Below are 23,291 nucleotides of genomic sequence, written 5' to 3'. Positions count from 1 at the left end.
ACATGAAAGCGTGGCAAGCTTCACTTAATTTGTACCGCTGAAAAGATATCGTCGATGTAAGTGGCACGAAACCGTATCATTTGTGGCCGACTCCCGAATTTTTTCAAAATGAATTGTTTTCCTTTCAAACTTGCTTTTTTCGGTTGCCCAATAATTTGAAAAATTTGCGGCCCCTTCCCATGTAAGAAAAATCGATCCGCGACTTTACTTACTTGCATAAAAGGTCGAATTTCAATAGAATGAAATTTCGATATAAGGAAGCAAATTGCAGATTTTGCCAACTTCGTCATATCGAGATTTCACTGTATGCGAGATGACGTAGTGCAAGCACGCTAAAAAATGGTGTCAGCCTTATAGAATTACAAATAATTTTAAAGATGTGTGCATGTTTGTACTTACTTAATGCATATACCATCAACACAAGGAGCGTCCGTTCCCTGGAGCCTCCAAAAGGCTGTGTTGGTGGCCATATTGTTCTGTGGCCGGCTTTTCCAAACACAAAGCCACTCATGCTGGCATGTTCACATGATTCAATATGGACGCACCCCTGCCATGGCACCGGAAAGCGTCTATAAAGCTAACTTCGTAGCAAAGGCCCGTCAATCTAGCTCTTGTCCTGTAAATTAAGTGGGTTGCTTCAGATAGCCGGACATCTCGATTTCGTGGTATCGTTAAGTTCAAGGCCGCCCCCATAACCATCTCACTTAGTAAAAACTTTTGGCTACTACAAACAGTTTCCCAACAATCGACAACCAAAACATTTCGCAAAGTATCTATGGGAGACCCATCCACTTATAGCGACTCGGGGGCTGGTGGCCTGTTCATTTAATTTACTACAAACAGGATGAACTGTAGCATGGCAGCATCTCGCGAACCAGCAGGGAAGGCTCAACAGCACATACCATACGATGCAGTAAATCATTGCAGCGTGGCACCTCACTACCTTTTCTGTCTTTTTGGCTTGTGAACGTGCTTCAGCAGTGGTTCTTCTTTTCCTCTTGAAGACAATGTCTTCCTTAGCGGGTTACTCCCACTTTCCATTATCGAGCGTCCAAGTTTCTAGCCTATTTCGAGGACAGATCTCGAATATAGTAAAGTATAAAAATGTGAGCCGGTCCCGAAGATAGTGCAGTAAAACAATTTATTAAGCAGTCCGACTCTCCTCCTACTCGCCTCACACGAGGGGTGACGCAACAGAGTGCCGTGCACAGTGTTTCCACCCCATTCTCACCCCCATCTCACTCAGGAACACATTGTCTTTGATTGCCTTCCAAATTTCTTTTTATTGCTTGCACTTAATTTGTCAATGTGACCGACCACTCTGGAGCAGTCTTTTTTTCTCCTGGCAGATTTAGAACTCCAATTCTTGACAGTCGGCACATAATTTGAGTTTGGAACTGAAAGAACATCACACTGTTTCTGCCATCAAATGAAACGGCTAAACTCCGGCCACTTGACATATGTGTATCACCGCTGGTCAAAGGCACAGGGTGTTTTTTATTTTTAGACTACAGATTTTTTTAATAAAAAGGCCCCAGACAATGCACTGACATCCTTCGGATGTCCTGCTTAGGAGGTGTGGAATGTCCCACAGCAATCCCGAAATCCTCTTAAATGAGAAAAGAAAAGCTGCATCCGCTGGATGTACACCCAGCCAGAAGAGTTTATGGACCACGGGATCTCGGAAAACATTAAATTCCCGAGCAGCCTGTAGTAGTATCCAGTAAAACTGTACACGACAACGTTGGTAGCATATTCTAGTCGAGGCCCGAAATGCAAATACCAGGCTGCGTTGTGAGGTTGCGGAGATATTCAGCTTTTTCTCAGATTTTATGGTTCGTAATATTTTGTGGCCAGGTATACATGAAATGTCCTCCCCGGGAGATTCTGGGATCATATTTGGACATTACATATTCCACTGTTTTCAGAAATTAGTGGTGCATGCAGCATTTTAAGGCACATACCCATAAATCGAAAGAATTGTCTTTTTGAAATTTGTACATTTCTTCAATCACTGGCAAACTTTAATCACCCTAACATACTCTACCCGAGATGCAATTCACTTGTCTTCCTGCATTTTCCCAACCACAACCTCGTGGCCTTCAGTGCTTCTTCCGTTTTCCTTTTTACATGTATAGCTACGTAATCTTGGAAACACTGGAAACAGTGCTGTGACGGCGGGAACACACACAGCTGCCTAACACAGCAGTGGGTTTGTGGCAGTTCCTGACTTAAAATGAGACAACAATGAATCGTGCTCTCCATGATTCAATTCCAAGCCTGAAGCAAGAATTTGAAAATGCTTTCAAGAGGAGGAACAGGTAGACACAAATGACAAGAGCACTTTAGGCCATCATCCTGTAACAATTCTAGAACAGCAATGAGTAATAGAAAAGGCAATGGGACAAGTGCAGTGCATATAATGGAGTTTTCTGAAGGTGAATGACGTCTAGAAATGCATAGACAAAAAAAATGAATTTTTTCAAACGTTTTTGGTGTTTTTGGATTTCTTGTCGTAAGTGTGAGACACCAGTGTAATGTTGAGCAATGAATTACAAATGAAAAGTTTGCCACAGTTAAACTTTTGAAATGTATTCTTTATTGCACATACACTTCCCTTAGAAAAAGAGCACATTATTTTCACAGGTGTTGTTAAAGAAACTACAGTAGAAGGCAGCTTGGTATATGTAAAAGCTAAATCAACATTGATGAACACTATCGAAATGTTATGAGGTAAACATAACAGTGTTCCCATGATGAAGCAAACATTATAAAACAAGAATCGCGATGTTAAATAATGTTAAGTGAGTTCGATTCTTTTCCACAACCCGTTTTCGCGGCGGCAATAAGCTGCGTGGCCACATTGATTGGATGTAGTTCCGTGAACAGTGAGCGACAGATGGTTTCTGCCGCCATTTCTTATTCTTTGGGAAACAATTTGGAATCTGTAGTCATATAACTAAGAGTAACTCAAAGCTCAGTCACCGGAGCCGTGGCCGCGTGCATGAAGGAGCAGCAGCCTGTGGTACGGTAGGCAGTGGGCGCTAAAGTTAAAATTGCGCTCGCCACCGGTGGCATGTGCAGCCGAGGCTGACCGAGGAATTCGTGTCAGGGCTTGGGCTTCGAACAGGTTCGCCAAAGCCTAAGATCAGGGCATGAGCTGACATATCGCTTGAAGGGGCGACATGGTTCGCGCGGTAAGTTGAGTTTCAGAACATCGCCACTTTTTTTTTTTTTTCGATTCATTGTAATAAGTTGGTATTCTCTTGAAGTGAGTTCGATTCTTTTCCAAAACCCATTTTAACGGCGGCCATAAGTTGCGTGGCCACATTGATTGGATGTAGTTCCGTGAACAGTGAGCGACAGATGGTTTCTGCCGCTATTTCTTATTCTTTGGGAAACAATTTGGAATCTGTAGTCATATAACTAAGAGTAACTCAAAGCTCAGTCACAGAAGTCGTCGCCATGTGCATGTAGCACAAACATGTAGCTCGGTAGGCAGCGGGCACTAAAGTAAATATAGCTTTAGCAACCGGTGGCATGTGCAGCCGAGGCTGACCGAGGAATACGTGTCAGAGCTTGGGCTTCGCACAGAGTCACCAAGTCTAACATCGGGGCACGAGCTGAAACATCGCTTGAATGGGCGAGATGGGTCACGCCCCAAGTTAAGTTTCAGAACATCGCCGCTTTTCTTTTCCTGATTCGTTGTAATCTGTTGTTATTATATTGAAATGAATGCAATACATTTCCACAACTCAACTCAACGGCAGCAATAAGTTGCGTGGCCACAATGATTGTATGCATTCCCGTTAACAGTGAGCGACGGGTGGTTTCTGCCACTATTTCTTATTCTTGGAGAAACAATTCGGCATCCGTAGTCATATATCTCAGAACGAATCGAAGTTCAGTCGCCGGAACCGCGGCCGCGTGCATGAAGCAGCAGCCTGTGGTACGGTAGGCAGCGGGCGTTAAAGAAATAATAGCCCTCACCACCGGTGGCACGCGCAGCCGAGGTTGACCGCGGAATTCGTGTCAGGGCTTGGGCTTGGAACAGGTTCACCAAAGCCTAAGATCAGGGCATGAGCTGACACATCGCTTACATGGGCGACATGGTTCGCGCAGTAAGTTGAGTTTCAGGACATCGCGGCTCTTCTTTTTCTTGATTCGATGTAAAGTGTCGGTATAGTCTCTTGAAGTGACTGCGATACTTTTCCACAGCCCGTCTCATAGACCGCAATAAGTTGCTTGGCCTCTAATATGAATACCGCACAAGAGAGCAGCAGGCAGCGTGTCTCAACCGGAGCAGCTCAGGCAATCTCGAGCTCGTGCCTCCCGGGCGACGGGCGATGTGGCTGCGGCTCCGGGCATTCCTCTTCACTACAATTGCACCCCACAGGAAAAGGAGCCATACTGGCCACTCATGGTGAACGTAGAATAATGGGGTCAGAATACGGCTTCAGGCGTTGTACGTGAACGGTTTCACGACCGCGACAGCGTTGGTCCGTAGGTGGCGTGACAGGCACGACAATATAGTTCACAGGCGATGTCTGCGTTACAACACGGTAGGGTCTTTGATATTTGGAGACAAGCTTGGATGAGAGGCCAGCAGGAACGGCAGGAACCCAAAGCCACACAAGGGAGTCTGGAAGAAAGTGACAGTGCGGGTGATCATCGTCAAGTCTAGATTTTTGTTTCCGTTGGTCGACGGCTGTAAAGGAAGGGGCGAGCTTACGGCATTCCTCTGCGCGGCGGGCAGCTTCAGAGAGGGGCGTACTTTCGGATGAGTCGCGTCTGTACGGAAGAATGATGTCGAGGGTAGTCGAAGGTTCGTGGCCATACAAGAGGAAGAAGGGGGAGAAGTTTGTGGCTGCCTGTGGTGCACTGTTGTAGGCGAACGTGACGAACGGCGAAACGAGGTCCCAATCAGTGTGATCAGAAGCGACGTATTTTGGAGAGCATGTCGCCAAGGGTGCGGGTAAATCTTTCCGTCAGACCATTAGTTAGAGGATGGTAGGCTGTGGTGGTGTGATGAACGATGCGACATTCAGCAAGAAGCGCGTTTACGACTCCGGAGAGGAAGACAAGTCCTCTATCACCTAAAAGTACGTGAGGTGCACCGTGACGGAGAATAAAGTTTTTCAGCAGAAAGGATGCTATATCGTGAACGGTGGCAGCAGGCAGAGCGGCTGTTTCTGCGTATCGCATCAAATGGTCGATGGCGACGACTATCCAGCGGTTCCCGGAAGCCGTACTCGGAAGGGGTCCATACAGGTCAATGCCAATGCGATGGACGGGCCTGGCAGGACACGGGATTGGTTGGAGTGGACCAGAGACATGCTGAGCAGGAACCTTGCGGCGTTGGCACTGAGGGCACGACCGAATGTACTTGCACACAAAGGTGTACATGCCACGCCAATAAAACCTGGAGCGAAGCCGGGTGTACGTCTTGAAGACACCCGCATGTGCAAACTTCAGGTCAGTGTGGAAGCCAGAACATATTTCACCACGAAGATGTCGAGGTATGACCAGCAACCACTTGCGGACGTCCGAGACGTAATTCCTGCGATAGAGAAGTCCATACCGAATTTGGAAGTGAGATGCTTGACGGCGCAAAGCTCGAGAAGGTGAAGGAACAGTCGACGAGTTTGAAAGGAAGTGGATAAGAGTACTAACGCAGGCATCTTTGCGTTGCTCCGAAGCCATGTCGCAGCCTTCTGGGAGCGAAAGTACTTGGTCAACGGCAGAGAGGTAGGCATCGCTTTCAGTTAGCACGGGCGAACGGGAAAGCGCGTCGGCATCGGTGTGGAGGCGGCCAGACCTGTAGACAACGCACACGTTGAAAACTTGCAAACGCAAAGCCCAGTGAGCTAATCGACCTGAGGGGTCCTTGAACTTGGACACCTAACAAAGTACATGGTGGTCTGTATTCACGTCGATGGGACGGCCATAGCGGTAGGGTCGAAATTTACCAAGTGCCCAGATTATGGCCAAACATTCCTTCTCCGTAACGGAATAATACTTCTCGGCTGCTTACGTATGCAAAGACGTACTTGTCGAATCCAGAATTGCGCTGCGCGAGCACAGCGCCGAGTCATACACCGCTGGCGTCGGTGTGTACTTCGGTCGGAGCTGTCGGGTCGAAGTGACGCAGTATAGGCGGCGAGGTCAGTAGACGACGCAACTCTTGGAAGGCATCGTCACAAGCGAACGACCAGGCGTAGTCATTCAAGTCGCTCCGTAGAAGTTGATTCAAGGGAGCGGTGATGGACGCAAAATTCCGAATGAAGTGGCGAAAGTGAGAACACAGGTCAAGGAAGCTGCGAAGTTCTCTTACGGAAGAAGGTTTGGGAAAATCAGCAACTGCACGGAGCTTGGCGGCGTCAGGAAGGATACCGTGTTTAGATACTACATGGCCAAGGATGGGGAGCTGATTTGCGCCAAAGTGGCATTTCTTCAGGTTGAGCTGAAGGCCGGCGGCAGTTAGGTACTGCAACACTTCCTCCAGCCTACAAAGATGAGTGGGTAAATCGGGCGATAAAATAACCACATCATCTAAGTAGCACAGGCACGTTTTCCACTTGACACCACGCAAAAGATTGTCCATCATGCGCTCAAATATTGCGGGGGCGTTGCCACGCCCGAAAGGCATGACACGAAATTCATATAGGCCATCTGGTGTTACAAAGGCCATTTTAGGTTGATCTTCGGGTGCCATGGGGACTTGCATATAGCCGCTGCGTAAATCGATAGAAGAGAAGAACTCCGCGCCTTGGAAACAGACAAGGGCTTCGTCAATTCTCGGAAGAGGGTAAACATCTTTACGAGTCATTTTGTTAGGACGACGGTAATCCACACAGAATCGTATCTTCTTAACAAGAACAGCGGGAGATGCCCAGGGGCTGTCCGAAGGCTGAATGACGCCGCGCTTAAGCATGTGAGCAACTTGGTCGTCGGTAACACGTCGCTCTGTTGCGGATACGCGATATGGTCTTTGTCGCAGTGGCGCACTGGTACCCGTGTCGATGCGATGACAAATAGTTCATGTGCGGCCCAAGGGAACATGCTGGCAGTCGAAAGAAGTACGGAACTTGTGGATAATGCGTAGATGCTGGGCGCGTTGAGAAACAGTCAATGTGTCGGCGATGGATCTACGTAAAACACCGGGCGAAGTCGGCTCCTGCGCGGGGTTACAGGTAACTCCGGCGACCTCATGAGTGGCGATGGCATTAGTTGGCATGTCAGTGATGGCAGCAGGGTCTACACACTGGGCACGGCCAACGCACTTCCCACGAAGCAAAGTGAGAGGACAGGATAATCGGTTGGCGACGAGCTATCTGCTGACGCCGGCATGAACGTCCAAAAGAGCGAAAGGCAGCGGGGAACATTTGCGATGAGCGAAAACTGCAGATGGCGTAAAAAGTGCGCTGGCATCAGCAACAATGTTGCATGTAAAAGTGGCAAGGGCAGATGAGTGCGGTGGAATTGTAACGTCTTCGGCAACAAATACTTTATCTTCAGGTTCACGAGCGTCAAGGAGTGGGGCATTACACACCGTTTAAATTCCACTTCAGCACGAGAACAGTCGATGACGGCCTTATTAGCGGAAAGGAAGTCCCAGTGCGAAATAATATCGTGGGAAGAAGAACACAGCACCAAAAATTCGACGATGTATACGAGGCCGTTGATCTCAACGCGAGCACTACACGCAGCTGCAGGCGTGATGCGGTCTGCGCTGGCAGTACGAAGGGACACGTTGGACAGTGGCGTCGTGACTTTTCTGAGCGAACGGCAAAGTTTGATACTAATAACTGAAACTGCAGCACCAGTGTCAACGAGGGCGAGTGCAGCGACGCCGTCCACATATACGTCAATAACATTAGCCGGAGAAGGGAGAGGCCTTAGCCTGTTCGTGGGTGACGCAGTTCTTGCCTCTGGAACTGCAACGACTATTTTTCCCGTTCCGGCGAAGAAGGACGACGGCGCGGCGGCGAGGTGATGGCCAACGGCGGTCGACAAGAGGGCGGTGGTCCGAGTAGGAAGACATCTGGCCGGGGTTCGGAGACGCGGAGGATGACGGGTATGGGGAAACGTATGGTGCGGCGTCAAAGCTACGGCGGTAGGACGTTGCGCGGCGACGACAAAATCGTGCAACGTGGCCAGGTACACCACACGCAAAACATATTGGCCGGTTGTCCGGAGTGCGCCATTGTCCACTGCTGTACCGCGGCTGAACGAAGTGAGGAGCTGGACGCAGTGGCACGACCGATGGGGATGGCCCAAAGGTCGGAGGTGGTGGCCGCGCGAGTGCCTCGGCATAGCTGAGAGGTGCAGTCACCTCGGGAAAAGCAACGGGAGTCGGCACAGGCGGAGTCTGGCGGGAAGAAGGGAGAGCTGCGCACACTTGTGTTGTGTCGGCAGCGGCAGGCAAGCGGGGGGCCCCGACGGGCGAACGCGCGGCTAGCGCCGGCGCAGTGAAGGAGACACGGAGCTAACTGCTCCCGATGAAAACCGGAACGAAGACTCCGCCGACCTGCGGCTGTTTATTACTTATAAAGGCTTCACCTGCTAGATGGCACCTCCCGATTGGTCCAAGCTTGTCACATGACAGAAGGGGGGTGCGCCATCTAGTTAAGCAATTACAAAACATACATGTGCGATGACACAGAGATCTGACAGGGGGCGACACTATACTACATCATCCCCCCCTGGAAACAAAGCGAGCATACAGTGAAACGCGCACACAAGACGCGCACTTAAGTCCAAAGGCAATTTCAGTTCGTTCCCCCCCACGGTCACACACGCGTGCAGGAGACAGTGCAGAAAACAAGCCGGAGCTCGCCGCAGGAATGGGCAAGGAAGAACAAAGGGGGCGAGAAGGCCTAGGCTCGGAAACCTCGCGACGCCGAGTGCGTCGGCGCAACTTTGAAGATACTGGTTTCGTATCTTGCTGCCGATGAATTCGGTGCACAAAGTTGTTGACGAGGCCCAACTCGTCACTGGAAAGGTGATCAAAACCCGGAGGCACACCTGTGGGGCTCTGTACTGAAGGAAGCGATGGTAGACGACATGTCAGCGACGTACCGTCGATCTGTATGCCCAAGCGTTGGATAACTGAATGTGGTTGTCGCTCAAAGCTGGAGAGGGTTGCCCAGGAAGCTCCTCTCGACGTCCCAACAAGTCCTGGGAGGCTACCAATTCCCCAACGGAATCAGAGACGACTGCTGACTGTGTAGACTCGGAAGTGATACAGTCAGACGCACAACTTAACTGAAGCTTATGACTATGAGAAGACGCTGTCACTACAGACAAGTCATCGGAATGACTATCCAAGTTTGAATATGAGTACAAAAAGTCTCTATCACTTGTACACAGTGTACTACCTGCTGGATCCTTCATCACTACGGTTAACAGACACATGCCACGTCTTCCCATCACTGAGTAGAAAAGTAGATGGTCCTATCTGGGCCTTGACTTTACGAGGTTTACTGTACTTAAAGAATCCTTTTCTGTTAAATCTTATTCTGACGGTGTCTCCCACCTTGATACGAGTTGCCTGAGCACCTCTACGTTTGTCTACGTACGGTTTAGTCTGCGACTGTTTCTGCAAGACCCTTTCTTGAACTTGAGGCACAAGACTGTCCTGTTCTCGTAGATCTACACAGAGCCGCATGGTTCCATCCTTCTTGCGCACCACCACGAGTGGAGACACCCACTCGGAAGCCTCGACGCGCTCGATGACGTCGCAGTCCTCGAGACGTTGCAATTCATTTGTTACCTGGTCACGGAGAGCCAGGGGTAGTCGGCGGCGTTTGCCTGCCGTGCGGACACGGGAAGGGTCGCTTCACTTACGAAGCTCGTTGGTTTCCCGGGGCTTCGGTCGGAACCGCTGCGGGAGTCCCACCCTCGTCGCCAAAAGATGTTGTGTCGGCAGCGGCAGGCAAGCGGGGGGCCCCGACGGGCGAACGCGCGGCTAGCGCCGGCGCAGTGAAGGAGACACGGAGCTAACTGCTCCCGATGAAAACCGGAACGAAGACTCCGCCGACCTGCGGCTGTTTATTACTTATAAAGGCTTCACCTGCTAGATGGCACCTCCCGATTGGTCCAAGCTTGTCACATGACAGAAGGGGGGTGCGCCATCTAGTTAAGCACCCCCCTTCAAAATTGAATTGTGACAGTCTGTGCTGTTTGACAGCACAGACTGTCACAAACAGTGGTCTTGAAAAATTTCTCCTTCACTGCGCCGGCGCTAGCCGCGCGTTCGCCCGTCGGGGCCCCCCGCTTGCCTGCCGCTGCCGACACAACATCTTTTGGCGACGAGGATGGGATTCCCGCAGCGGTTCCGACCGAAGCCCCGGGACACCAACGAGCTTCGTAAGTGAAGCGACCCTTCCCGTGTCCGCACGGCAGGCAAACGCCGCCGACGCACTTGGCGTCGCGAGGCTTCCGAGCCTAGGCCTTCTCGCCCCCTTTGTTCTTCCTTGCCCCATTCCTGCTGCGAGCTCCGGCTTGTTTTCTGCACTGTCTCCTGCACGCTACCGGGCATGGCGTCTTTCACGGCGAACCTTCCCGTTTTTCTGGAATTGCCCGGGCCACCGTTAATCCCTTGGTATCGCTGGAAAAAAATTTTTCAGGCCCACCTCGAAGCGGCCGGCGGTGGCGACTGGACGGACGCGCGACGAGCGTCCGCGCTCGTCAGCGCTCTCGGGCGTGAGGGACAACGAAAGTACTTTGCAGACGAGGAGCAGGAAGCAGCAAGGCAGTTAACCAGCGCAGCGTCAGCTTCAAGCGAAGCAGCAAGGCAGTCGACCGGCGCAGCGTCAACGTCAAGTGATGCGGTCCCGCCAGCGTCAGAGTTCCAGAAACTCTTGCAGCGGCTTGACCGGCTGTTCGCCGCGTCAACAAATGTTCTGGCGGAGAGGCACGAATTCACCAGTCGAAGGCAGTTCGAGGGAGAAGGATTCCTGGAATTCGTGACCGCATTGAAGGAGAAGGCGGTACAGTGCAACTTCGGCACAGCCTACAACGAGCGCGTCCGAGACCAGATAATACATGGCGTAGCGAACGTCAGCGTTCGCGAAAAGTTGCTGGCTCATGGCGAAACCCTGTCCCTGGACAAGGCAGAAGAAATTGGACGCTCGTTAGAAGCCTTGCATCGAGCGAACCGCGCGTTCGGCTCCGAAAATGTACGAAGAATCGAGGCATCTCAACTTGGCGTTCCGTCGACGGGCCAAGATGGCAGACTTCTTCCAGGGAGCCGCCAAGATGGTCGACGTAGTCCGGGAGGCCATGAAGATGGCCGACTTCTTCCGAGAAGCCGCCGAGACGACCGACTTCTTCCGAGAAGCCGCCGAGACGACCGACTTCTTCCGAGAAGCCGCCGAGACCACGGCCTTCTTCCGAGAAGCCGCCGAGACCACGGCCTTCTTCCGAGAAGCCGCCGAGACCGCGGCCTTCTTCCGAGAAGCCGCCGAGACCGCGGCCTTCTTCCGAGAAGCCGCCGAGACCGCGGCCTTCTTCCGAGAAGCCGCCGAGACCGCGGCCTTCTTCCGAGAGGCCGCCGAGACCGCGGCCTTCTTCCGAGAGGCCGCCGAGACGACGGACATTTCGCACATGGCTTCTCCGGGAACCGTGGTGCATGCGACCGGTGTGGCAGCACGAAGCATATTGCAACGTACAGGAATTGTCCAGCAAGAAACCGGCGGTGCAACGCCTGCCACACGTTGGGCCATTTTGCATCAGTATGCCGAAAAACCCGTACTGTTCAACACGTCTCCTCCGCAGAGACGCTGTCTTCAACTTCCGCAGGGCAGCCGTCCGCGTCTGTCTTGACGGTAAGCGCTTTTGAAACTAAAAAAGATTTGGAAGTTCCAGTCGTAGTGAACGGCGTCTCCATGCGACTGCCGGTGGATACGGGAGCGTCTGTCTCAATGATGACGGTCGAAGATTTTGGAAAGCACTTTGGTCGACAGCACAGACTGTCACAAACAGAGGACTTGAAAAATTTCTACAAGCAACGCATCGACATTCAAGGCCTGTTTCAAGCCACTGTCCAGTTTTTCCAAAGATCATGCTCCGTCACGTTCCACGTAACGACTACAGGAACATCACTGCTGGGTTTAGACGCCATCCAACGCTTGGGCATACAGATCGACGGTACGTCGCTGACATGTCGTCTACCATCGCTTCCTTCAGTACAGAGCCCCACAAGTGTGCCTCCGGGTTTTGATCACCTTTCTAGTGACGAGTTGGGTCTCGTCAACAACTTTGTGCACCGAATTCATCGGCAGCAAGATGCGAAACCAGTATCTTCAAAGTTGCGCCGACTACCCCTGGCCCTCCGTGACCAGGTGACACATGAATTGCGACGTCTCGAGGACTGCGACGTCATCGAGCGCGTCGAGGCTACTGAGTGGGTGTCTCCACTCGTGGTGGTGCGCAAGAAGGATGGAACCATGCGGCTCTGTGTAGATCTACGAGAACAGGACAGTCTTGTGTCTCAAGTGCAAGAAAGGGTCTTGCAGAAACAGTGGCAGGCTAAACAGTACGTAGACAAATGTAGAGGTGCTCGGGCAACTCGTATCAAGGTGGGAGACACCGTCAGAATAAGATTTAACAGAAAAGGATTTTTTAAGTACAGTAAACCTCGTAAAGTCAAGGCCCAGATAGGACCATCTACTTTTCTACTCAGTGATGGGAAGACGTGGCATGTGTCTAAGTTAACCGTAGTGAGGAAGGATCCAGCAGGTAGTACAATGTGTACAAGTGATAGAAACTTTTTGTACTCTTATTCAAACTTGGATAGTCATTCCGATGACTTGTCTGTAGTGACATCGTCCTTTCATAGGCATCAGTTAAGTAGTTCGTCTGACTGTATCACTTCAGAGTCTGCACAGTCACCAGTCGTCTGTGATTCCGTGGGGGAATCGGTAGCCTCCCAGGACTTGCTGGAACTTCGAGAGGAGCCTCCTGGGCAACCCTCTCCAGCTTTGAGCGATGACACAGAGATCTGACAGGGCGATGCTATACTAAATCATCCCCCCCTGGAAACAAAGTAAGCATACGGTGAAACGCGCACACATGACGCGCACTTAAGTCCAAAGGCAATTTCAGTTCGTTCCGCCCCACGGTCACACACGCGTGCACCAGATGCACACAAGGCATGCACTTAAGTCCACAACAAATTCAATCCATCGCTGCCCAAGTTCACATACACCAGTCTTGGGCACCAAAACACAGGCAGTCACTAAGTCTGACAAAGAACACGCACAAAACTCACTGCACCGCAACAAGGAGCACATTTTATACCTGTGTTAATGAAACATGTGGACTGTCTGCTAAATGTCACAACGAGGCCCTTAGCCGTGGCATTTCGAAGACGGAAATACACTACACTACATAAACAAAATCATCGAGCCACGGAGGCCGTTTTCTGTCACGATGAGGACGCGTGCGTACCTCAGAAGAACTTTGGGGGTTGCGACGCGTATCGGTCGACTTCAAAGACCCAGTCGTCCCACTACTATTTCCCTCCCCCTGGTTGGACAATTGAATGTGGTCACGGAGAGCCAGGGGTAGTCTGCGCAACTTTGAGGATACTGGTTTCGCATCTTGCTGCCGATGAATTCGGTGCACAAAGTTGTTGACGAGACCCAACTCGTCACTGGAACGGTGATGAAAACCCGGAGGCACACCTGTGGGGCTCTGTACTGAAGGAAGCGATGGTAGACGACATGTCAACGACGTACCGTCGATCTGTATGCCCAAGCGTTGGATGGCGTCTAAACCCAGCAGTGATGTTCCTGTAGTCGTTACGTGGAACGTGACGGAGCATGACCTTTGGAAAAACTGGACAGTGGCTTGAAACAGGCCTTGAATGTCGATGCGTTGCTTGGAGAAATTTTTCAAGTCCACTGTTTGTGACAGTCTGTGCTGTCGACCAAAGTGCTTTCCAAAATCTTCGGCCGTCATCAATGAGGCAGACGCTCCCGTATCCACCGGCAGTCGCATGGAGACGCCATTCACTACGACTGGAACTTCCCAATCTTTTTTAGTTTCAAAAGCGCTTACCGTCAAGACAGACGCGGACGGCTGCCCTGCGGAAGTTGAAGACAGCGTCTCTGCGGAAGAGACGTGTGGAACAGTACGGGTTTTTCGGCATACTGATGCAAAATGGCCCAACGTGTGGCAGGCGTTGCACCGCCGATTCCTTGCTGGACAATTCCTGTACGTTGCAATATGCTTCGTGCTGCCACACCGATCGCAAGCACCACGGTTCCCGGAGGAGCCATGTGCGAAATGTCCGTCGTCTCGGCGGCCTCTCGGAAGAAGTCCGTCGTCTCGGCGGCCTCTCGGAAGAAGTCCGTCGTCTCGGCGGCCTCTCGGAAGAAGTCCGTCGTCTCGGCGGCCTCTCGGAAGAAGTCGGCCATCTTCATGGCCTCCCGGACTACGTCGGCCATCTTGGCGGCTCCCCGGAAGAAGTCGGCCATCGTCATGGCCTCCCGGACTACGTCGGCCATCTTGGCTCGTCGATGGAGCGCCAAGTTGAGCTGCCTCAATTCTTTGTATTTTCTCCGAGTCGAACGCGCGGTTCGCTCGATGTAGGGCTTCTAACGAGCGTCCAATTTCTTCTGCCTTGTCCAAGGTCAGGGTTTCGCCGTGAGCCAGCAACTTTTCGCGAACGCTGACGTTCGCTACGCCATGTATTATCTGGTCTCGGACGCGCTCGTTGTAGGCTGTGCCGAAGTTGCACTGTACCGCCTTCTCCTTCAATGCGGTCACGAATTCCAGGAATCCTTCTCCGTCGAACTGCTTTCGACTGGTGAATTCGTGCCGTTCCGCCAGGACATTTGTTGACGCGGCGAACAGCCGGTCAAGCCGCTGCAAGAGTCTCGGAAACTCTGACGCTGGCGGGACCGCATCACTTGACGTTGACGCTGCGCCGGTCGACTGCCTTGCTGCTTCACTTGACGCTGACGCTGCGCCGGTTAACTGCCTTGCTGCTTCCTGCTCCTCGTCTGCAAAGTACTTCCGTTGTCCCTCACGCCCGAGAGCGCTGACGAGCGCGGACGCTCGTCGCGCGTCCGTCCAGTCGCCACCGCCGGCCGCTTCGAGGTGGGCCTGAAAAATTTTTTTCCAGCGATACCAAGGGATTAACGGTGGGCCGGGCACTTCAAGAAAAACGGGAAGGTTCGCCGTAAAAGACGCCATGTATTATCTGGTCTCGGACGCGCTCGTTGTAGGCTGTGCCGAAGTTGCACTGTACCGCCTTCTCCTTCAATGCGGTCACGAATTCCAGGAATCCTTCTCCGTCGAACTGCTTTCGACTGGTGAATTCGTGCCGTTCCGCCAGGACATTTGTTGACGCGGCGAACAGCCGGTCAAGCCGCTGCAAGAGTCTCGGAAACTCTGACGCTGGCGGGACCGCATCACTTGACGTTGACGCTGCGCCGGTCGACTGCCTTTGGAGGATACTGGTTTCGCATCTTGCTGCCGATGAATTCGGTGCACAAAGTTGTTGACGAGACCCAACTCGTCACTGGAACGGTGATGAAAACCCGGAGGCACACCTGTGGGGCTCTGTACTGAAGGAAGCGATGGTAGACGACATGTCAACGACGTACCGTCGATCTGTATGCCCAAGCGTTGGATGGCGTCTAAACCCAGCAGTGATGTTCCTGTAGTCGTTACGTGGAACGTGACGGAGCATGACCTTTGGAAAAACTGGACAGTGGCTTGAAACAGGCCTTGAATGTCGATGCGTTGCTTGGAGAAATTTTTCAAGTCCACTGCTGTTTTTGACAGTCTGTGCTGTCGACCAAAGTGCTTTCCAAAATCCTCGGCCGTCATCAATGAGGCAGACGCTTCCGTATCCACCGGCAGTCGCATGGCGACGCCGTTCACTACGACTGGAACTTCCAAATCTTTTTTGGTTTCGAAAGCGCTTACCGTCAAGACAGACGCGGACGGCTGCCCTGCGGAAGTTGAAGACAGCGTCTCTGCGGAAGAGACGTGTTGAACAGTACGGGTTTTTCGGCATACTGATGCAAAATGGCCCAACGTGTGGCAGGCGTTGCACCGCCGATTCCTTGCTGGACAATTCCTGTGCGTTGCAATATGCTTCGTGCTGCCACACCGGTCGCATGCACCACGGTTCCCGGAGAAGCCATGTGCGAAATGTCCGTCGTCTCGGCGGCCTCTCGGAAGAAGTCCGTCGTCTCGGCGGCTTCTCGGAAGAAGTCGGCCGTCTTCATGGCCTCCCGGACTACGTCGGCCATCTTGGCGGCTCCCCGGAAGAAGTCTGCCATCTTGGCCCGTCGACGGAACGCCAAGTTGAGATGCCTCAATTCTTCGAACATTTTCGGAGCCGAACGCGCGGTTCGCTCGATGCAAGGCTTCTAACGAGCGTCCAATTTCTTCTGCCTTGTCCAGGGACAGGGTTTCGCCATGAGCCAGCAACTTTTCGCGAACGCTGACGTTCGCTACGCCATGTATTATCTGGTCTCGGACGCGCTCGTTGTAGGCTGTGCCGAAGTTGCACTGTACCGCCTTCTCCTTCAATGCGGTCACGAATTCCAGGAATCCTTCTCCCTCGAACTGCTTTCGACTGGTGAATTCGTGCCGTTCCGCCAGGACATTTGTTGACGCGGCGAACAGCCGGTCAAGCCGCTCCAAGAGTCTCGGAAACTCTGACGCTGGCGGGACCGCATCACTTGACGTTGACGCTGCGCCGGTCGACTGCCTTGCTGCTTCACTTGACGGTGACGCTGCGCCGGTTAACTGCCTTGCTGCTTCCTGCTCCTCGTCTGCGAAGTACTTCCGTTGTCCCTCACGCCCGAGAGCGCTGACGAGCGCGGACGCTCGTCGCGCGTCTGTCCAGTCGCCACCGCCGGCCGCTTCGAGGTGGGCCTGAAAAATTTTTTTCCATCGATGCCATGGAATTAACGGTGGGCCGGGCACTTCAAGAAAAACGGAAAGGTTCGCCGTAAAAGCCATGCCGGGTAGCGTGCAGGAGACAGTGCAGGAGGCAAGCCGGAGCTCGCCGCAGGAATGGGCAAGGAAGAACAAAGGGGGCGAGAAGGCCTAGGCTCGGAAGCCTCGCGACGCCAAGTGCGTCGGCGGCGTTTGCCTGCCGTGCGGACACGGGAAGGGTCGCTTCACTTACGAAGCTCGTTGGTTTCCCGGGGCTTCGGTCGGAACCGCTGCGGGAGTCCCACCCTCGTCGCCAAAAGATGTTGTGTCGGCAGCGGCAGGCAAGCGGGGGGCCCCGACGGGCGAACGCGCGGCTAGCGCCGGCGCAGTGAAGGAGACACGGAGCTAACTGCTCCCGATGAAGACCGGAACGAAGACTCCGCCGACCTGCGGCTGTTTATTACTTATAAAGGCTTCACCTGCTAGATGACACCTCCCGATTGGTCCAAGCTTGTCACATGACAGAAGGGGGGGTGCGCCATCTCGTTAAACAACTACAAAACATACATGTGCGATGACACATGTATGTTTTGATGTTCCAATTGCCTTTGGACTTAAGTGCGCGTCTTGTGTGCGCGTTTCACTGTATGCTTGCTTTGTTTCCAGGGGGGGATGATGTAGTATAGTGTCGCCCCCTGTCAGATCTCTGTGCCATCGTACATGTATGTTTTGTAGTTGTTTAGCTAGATGACACCTCCCGATTGGTACAAGCTCGTCACATGACAGAAGGGGGGTGCGCCATCTAGCTAAACAACTACAAAACATACATGTACGATGGCACAGAGATCTGACAGGGGGCGACACTATACTACATCATCCCCCCCTGGAAACAAAGCAAGCATACAGTGAAACGCGCACACAAGACGCGCACTTAAGTCCAAAGGCAATTTCAGTTCGTTCCCCCCACGTTCACACACACGTGCACCAGATGCACACAAGCACGCACTTAAGTCCACAACAAATTCAATCCATCCCTGCCCAAGTTCACATACACGTGCACCAGTCTTGGGCACCAAAACACGGGCAGTCACTCAAAGTCTGACAAGAAACAGGGCACAAAACTCGCTGCACCGCAACAAGGAGCACATTTTATACCTGTGTTAATGAAACATGTGAACTGTCTGCTAAATGTCACAACGAGGCCCTTAGCCGTGGCATTTCGAAGACTGAAATACACTCTACACTACATAAACAAAATCATCGAGCCACGGAGGCCGTTTTCTGTCACGATGAGGACGCGTGCGTACCTCGGAAGAACTTTGGGGGTTGCGACGCGTATCGGTCGACTTTAAAGACCCAGTCGTCCCACTATTATTTACCTCCCCCTGGTTGGAAAACTGAATGTGGTTGTCGCTCAAAGCTGGAGAGGGTTGCCCAGGAAGCTCCTCTCGAAGTCCCAACAAGTCCTGGGAAGCTACCGATTCCCCCACGGAATCAGAGACGACTGCTGACTGTGCAGACTCGGAAGTGATACAGTCAGTCGAACTGCTTAACTGATGCCCATGAAAGGACGATGTCACTACAGACAAGTCATCGGAATGACTATCCAGGTTTGAATACGAGTACAAAAAGTTTCTATCACTTGTACACATTGTACTACCTGCTGGATCCTTCATCACTACGGTTAACTTAGACACATGCCACGTCTTCCCATCACTGAGTAGAAAAGTAGATGGTCCTATCTGGACCTTCACTTTAAGAGGTTTACTGTACTTAAAAAATCCTTTCCTGTTAAATCTGATTCTGACGGTGTCTCCCACCTTGATACGAGTTGCCTGAGCACCTCTACGTTTGTCTACGTACTTTTTAGTCTGCGACTGTTTCTGCAAGACCCTTTCTTGCACTTGAGACACAAGACTGTCCTGTTCTCGTAGATCTACACAGAGCCGCATGGTTCCATCCTTCTTGCGCACCACCACGAGTGGAGACACCCACTCAGTAGCCTCGACGCGCTCGATGACGTCGCAGTCCTCGAGACGTCGCAATTCATGTGTGACCTGGTCACGGAGAGCCAGGGGTAGTCGGCGCAACTTTGAAGATACTGGTTTCGCATCTTGCTGCCGATGAATTCGGTGCACAAAGTTGTTGACGAGGCCCAACTCGTCACTGGAAAGGTGATCAAAACCCGGAGGCACACCTGTGGGGCTCTGTACTGAAGGAAGCGATGGTAGACGACATGTCAGCGACGTACCGTCGATCTGTATGCCCAAGCGTTGGATGGCGTCTAAACCCAGCAGCGATGTTCCTGTAGTCGTTACGTGGAACGCGACGGAGCATGACTTTTGGAAAAACTGGACAGTGGCTTGAAACAGGCCTTGAATGTCGATGTGTTGCTTGGAGAAATTTTTCAAGTCCACTGTTTGTGACAGTCTGTGCTGTCGACCAAAGTGCTTTCCAAAATCTTCGACAGTCATCATTGAGACAGACGCTCCCGTATCCACCGGCAGTCGCATGGAGACGCCGTTCACTACGACTGGAACTTTCAAATCTTTAGTTTCCAAGGTGCTCACCGTCAAGACAGACGCGGACGGCTGTCCTGCGGAAGTTGACAAAGACCGCGTCTCTGCGGAAGAGACGTGCTGGACAGTACGGGTTTTTCGGCATACTGATGCAAAATGGCCCAACGTGTGGCAGGCGTTGCACCGCCGGTTCCTTGCTGGACAATTCCTGTGCGTTGCAATATGCTTCGTGCTGCCACACCGGTCGCATGCACCACGGTTCCCGGAGAAGCCATGTGCGAAATGTCCGTCGTCTCGGCGGCCTCTCGGAAGAAGTCCGTCGTCTCGGCGGCTTCTCGGAAGAAGTCGGTCGTCTCGGCGGCTTCTCGGAAGAAGTCGGCCGTCTTCATGGCCTCCCGGACTACGTCGGCCATCTTGGCGGCTCCCCGGAAGAAGTCTGCCATCTTGGCCCGTCGACGGAACGCCAAGTTGAGATGCCTCAATTCTTCGAACATTTTCGGAGCCGAACGCGCGGTTCGCTCGATGCAAGGCTTCTAACGAGCGTCCAATTTCTTCTGCCTTGTCCAGGGACAGGGTTTCGCCATGAGCCAGCAACTTTTCGCGAACGCTGACGTTCGCTGCGCCATGTATTATCTGGTCTCGGACGCGCTCGTCGTAGGTTGCGGCGAAGTTGCACTGTACCGCCTTCTCCTTCAATGCGGTCACGAATTCCAGGAATCCTTCACCCTCGAACTGCTTCCGACTGGTGAATTCGTGCCGTTCCGCCAGGACATTTGTTGACGCGGCGAACAGCCGGTCAAGCCGCTCCAAGAGTCTCGGAAACTCTGACGCTGGCGGGACCGCATCACTTGACGTTGACGCTGCGCCGGTCGACTGCCTTGCTGCTTCGCTTGAAGCTGACGCTGCGCTGGTTAACTGCCTTGCTGCTTCCTGCTCCTCGTCTGCAAAGTACTTCCGTTGTCCCTCACGCCCGAGAGCGCTGACGAGCGCGGACGCTCGTCGCGCGTCCGTCCAGTCGCCACCGCCGGCCGCTTCGAGGTGGGCCTGAAAAATTTTTTTCCATCGATGCCATGGAATTAACGGTGGCCCGGGCACTTCAAGAAAGACTGGAAGGTTCGCCTTAAAAGAAGCCATGCCCGGTAGCGCGCAGGAGACAGCGCAGAAAACAAGCCGGAGCTCGCAGCAGGAATGGGGCAAGGAAGAACAAAGGGGGCGAGAAGGCCTAGGCTCGGAAGCCTCGCGACGCCGAGTGCGTCGGCGGCGTTTGCCTGCCGTGCGGACACGGGAAGGGTCGCTTCACTTACGAAGCTCGTTGGTGTCCCGGGGCTTCGGTCGGAACCGCTGCGGGAATCCCATCCTCGTCGCCAAAAGATGTTGTGTCGGCAGCGGCAGGCAAGCGGGGGGCCCCGACAGGCGAACGCGCGGCTAGCGCCGGCGCAGTGAAGGAGACACGGAGCTAACTGCTCCCGATGAAAACCGGAACGAAGACTCCTCGGAAGACGTCGGTCGTCTCGGCGGCTTCTCGGAAGAAGTCGGTCGTCTCGGCGGCTTCTCGGAAGAAGTCGACCGTCTCGGCGGCTTCTCGGAAGAAGTCGGCCATCTTCATGGCCTCCCGGACTACGTCGGCCATCTTGGTGGCTCACCGGAAGAAGTCGGCCATCTTGGCCCGTCGACGGAACGCCAAGTTGAGATGCCTCGATTCTTCGAACATCCTTTCACTCTTGGAGCGGCTTGACCGGCTGTTCGCCGCGTCAACAAATGTCCTGGCGGAACGGCACGAATTCACCAGTCGAAAGCAGTTCGAGGGAGAGGGATTCCTGGAATTCGTGACCGCATTGAAGGAGAAGGCGGTACAGTGCAACTTCGGCACAGCCTACAACGAGCGCGTCCGAGACCAGATAATACATGGCGTAGCGAACGTCAGCGTTCGCGAAAAGTTGCTGGCTCATGGCGAAACCCTGTCCCTGGACAAGGCAGAAGAAATTGGACGCTCGTTAGAAGCCTTGCATCGAGCGAACCGCGCGTTCGGCTCCGAAAATGTTCGAAGAATTGAGGCATCCCAACTTGGCGTTCCGTCGACGGGCCAGGATGGCCGACTTCTTCCGGGGAGCCGCCAAGATGGCCGACTTCTTCCGGGAAGCCGCCAAGAGGGCCGACTTCTTCCGGGAAGCCGCCAAGAGGGCCGACTTCTTCCGGGAAGCCGCCAAGAGGGCCGACTTCTTCCGGGAAGCCGCCAAGAGGGCCGACTTCTTCCGGGAAGCCGCCAAGAGGGCCGACTTCTTCCGGGAAGCCGCCAAGAGGGCCGACTTCTTCCGAGAGGCCGCCGAGACGACGGACATTTCGCACATGGCTTCTCCGGGAACCGTGGTGCATGCGACCGGTGTGGCAGCACGAAGCATATTGCAACGTACAGGAATTGTCCAGCAAGGAACCGGCGGTGCAACGCCTGCCACACGTTGGGCCATTTTGCATCAGTATGCCGAAAAACCCGTACTGCTCAGCACGTCTCTTCCGCAGAGACGCGGTCTTCAACTTCCGCAGGGCAGCCGTCCGCGTCTGTCCTGACGGTAAGCGCTTTTGAAACTAAAAAAGATTTGAAAGTTCCAGTCGTAGTGAACGGCGTCTCCATGCGACTGCCGGTGGATACGGGAGCGTCTGCCTCATTGATGACGGCCGAAGATTTTGGAAAGCACTTTGGTCGACAGCACAGACTGTCGCAAACAGTGGACTTGAAAAATTTCTCCAAGCTTGTCACATGACAGAAGGGGGGTGCGCCATCTAGTTAAGCAATTACAAAACATACATGTGCGATGACACAGAGATCTGACAGGGGGCGACACTATACTACAACTTGCTCCTGGATGACCTGGCGAAGGTTGGCCGGCAAAGCCGAAGCTGGTGGCGTGGCTGAGGACAGCAGCGAAAGCTGACGAGCGACCACAGCACGGACGAACTCTTTTATTTATCCAAGCAGGGAGTCCATCTCAGGAACCGCGGTCATGCTCGCGAGAGTTTCGTCGGACGCAGGAGGGCGCCGCGTGAGAAAGCGCTGCCTGCAGAGCTCGTCGAAACTCTGGCAAAGCTTAATTACCTGAGAGACAGTGCCTGGGTTTTTGGACAGGACCATATGAAAGGCATCGTCGGAAAGGCCCTTCATGATGTGACGTACCTTGTCCGCCTCCGCCATCGTCGGGCTGACACGCCGGCAGAGGTCGACGATGTCCTCTATGTAGCTGGTGAACGTTTCACCATGCAGTTTGCTGGGATCGGCTTCGTAGGCGTTGTTCAGCGCGAAGTTTGTGCACGCCAGGGCGGCCGAAAACTTCTGCGATGCTGGTTTTGAAGGTAGACCACGTGCGGAGATTGGCTTCGTGGTTTTTTAACCACAGCTTGGCGACGCCCGATAAGTAGAAGATTGCGTTGCCGAGCTTTAGGGGATCGTCCCATTTGTTGGTGTTGCTGGCGCGTTCATACGATTCCAGCCAACCTTCAGCGTCTTTCTTATCGGTGCCGCTGAAGATATCAGGATCCCGCTGACGCTGGGCACCGGCACACACGATGGCTGGAGTAACCGGTGGGGATGTCGGGCTGGGGTCGTCAGACATGACGGATGGCAGAGTTCGGGTGCGTAATTCCAGGTTGGGGAAAACCGTAGCACCTCCACAAGAGTGTAATATGAATACAGCACAAGAGAGCAGCAGGCAGCGTGTCTCACCCAGAGCAGCTCAGGCAATATCGAGCTCGCGCCACCCGGGCCACTGGCGATGTGGCTGCGGCGCTGGGCATTCCTCTTCACTACAGGCCACATTTATTCGTTGGAGTCGCGGGGACAGTGAGCGCAAGATGGTTTCTGCCGCCATTTCT

The 23,291-nt window shown here is 53.2% G+C and overlaps 2 protein-coding genes across 2 annotated transcripts; both read right to left on the bottom strand.

Annotated features, from left to right (window-relative positions):
- Positions 1 to 3,904: 3,904 nt before the first annotated feature.
- On the bottom strand, positions 3,905 to 17,491 carry LOC140216567 (uncharacterized). The gene is made up of 6 exons (XM_072286937.1): positions 17,476 to 17,491; positions 17,162 to 17,361; positions 15,472 to 16,905; positions 8,223 to 8,371; positions 5,674 to 5,818; positions 3,905 to 4,066 (listed from the first exon to the last, which is right to left on the bottom strand). Exons 1-6 carry the CDS (start codon positions 17,489 to 17,491, stop codon positions 3,905 to 3,907), a joined length of 2,106 nt encoding a protein of 701 aa, XP_072143038.1.
- On the bottom strand, positions 17,328 to 20,900 carry LOC129383106 (uncharacterized). Its single transcript, XM_055067385.2, has 3 exons — positions 20,732 to 20,900; positions 17,663 to 20,471; positions 17,328 to 17,401 (listed from the first exon to the last, which is right to left on the bottom strand). Exon 2 carries the CDS (start codon positions 19,419 to 19,421, stop codon positions 18,147 to 18,149), a length of 1,275 nt encoding a protein of 424 aa, XP_054923360.1. The 5' UTR covers positions 19,422 to 20,471; positions 20,732 to 20,900; the 3' UTR covers positions 17,328 to 17,401; positions 17,663 to 18,146.
- Positions 20,901 to 23,291: the final 2,391 nt, after the last annotated feature.

This window comes from Dermacentor andersoni, chromosome 3 (genome assembly GCF_023375885.2).
Source record: "Dermacentor andersoni chromosome 3, qqDerAnde1_hic_scaffold, whole genome shotgun sequence".
NCBI classification, from domain to species: Eukaryota; Metazoa; Arthropoda; class Arachnida; order Ixodida; family Ixodidae; genus Dermacentor; species Dermacentor andersoni.
The sequence above is the reverse complement of the archived record's forward strand: the minus strand, read 5'-3'. Positions and strand labels throughout refer to the sequence as shown.

Coding starts and splice junctions, on each gene's coding strand:
- LOC140216567 (XM_072286937.1), bottom strand. Junction 16,906..17,161: donor CCGGGAAACCAACGAGCTTC/GTAAGTGAAGCG, acceptor AAAATTTTTCAG/GCCCACCTCGAAGCGGCCGG. Junction 5,819..8,222: donor CCTCACTTCGTTCAGCCGCG/GTACAGCAGTGG, acceptor CGTTGTCTACAG/GTCTGGCCGCCTCCACACCG.
- LOC129383106 (XM_055067385.2), bottom strand. CDS start 19,421: ATGCGACTGCCGGTGGATACGGGAGCGTCTGTCTCAATGATGACTGTC.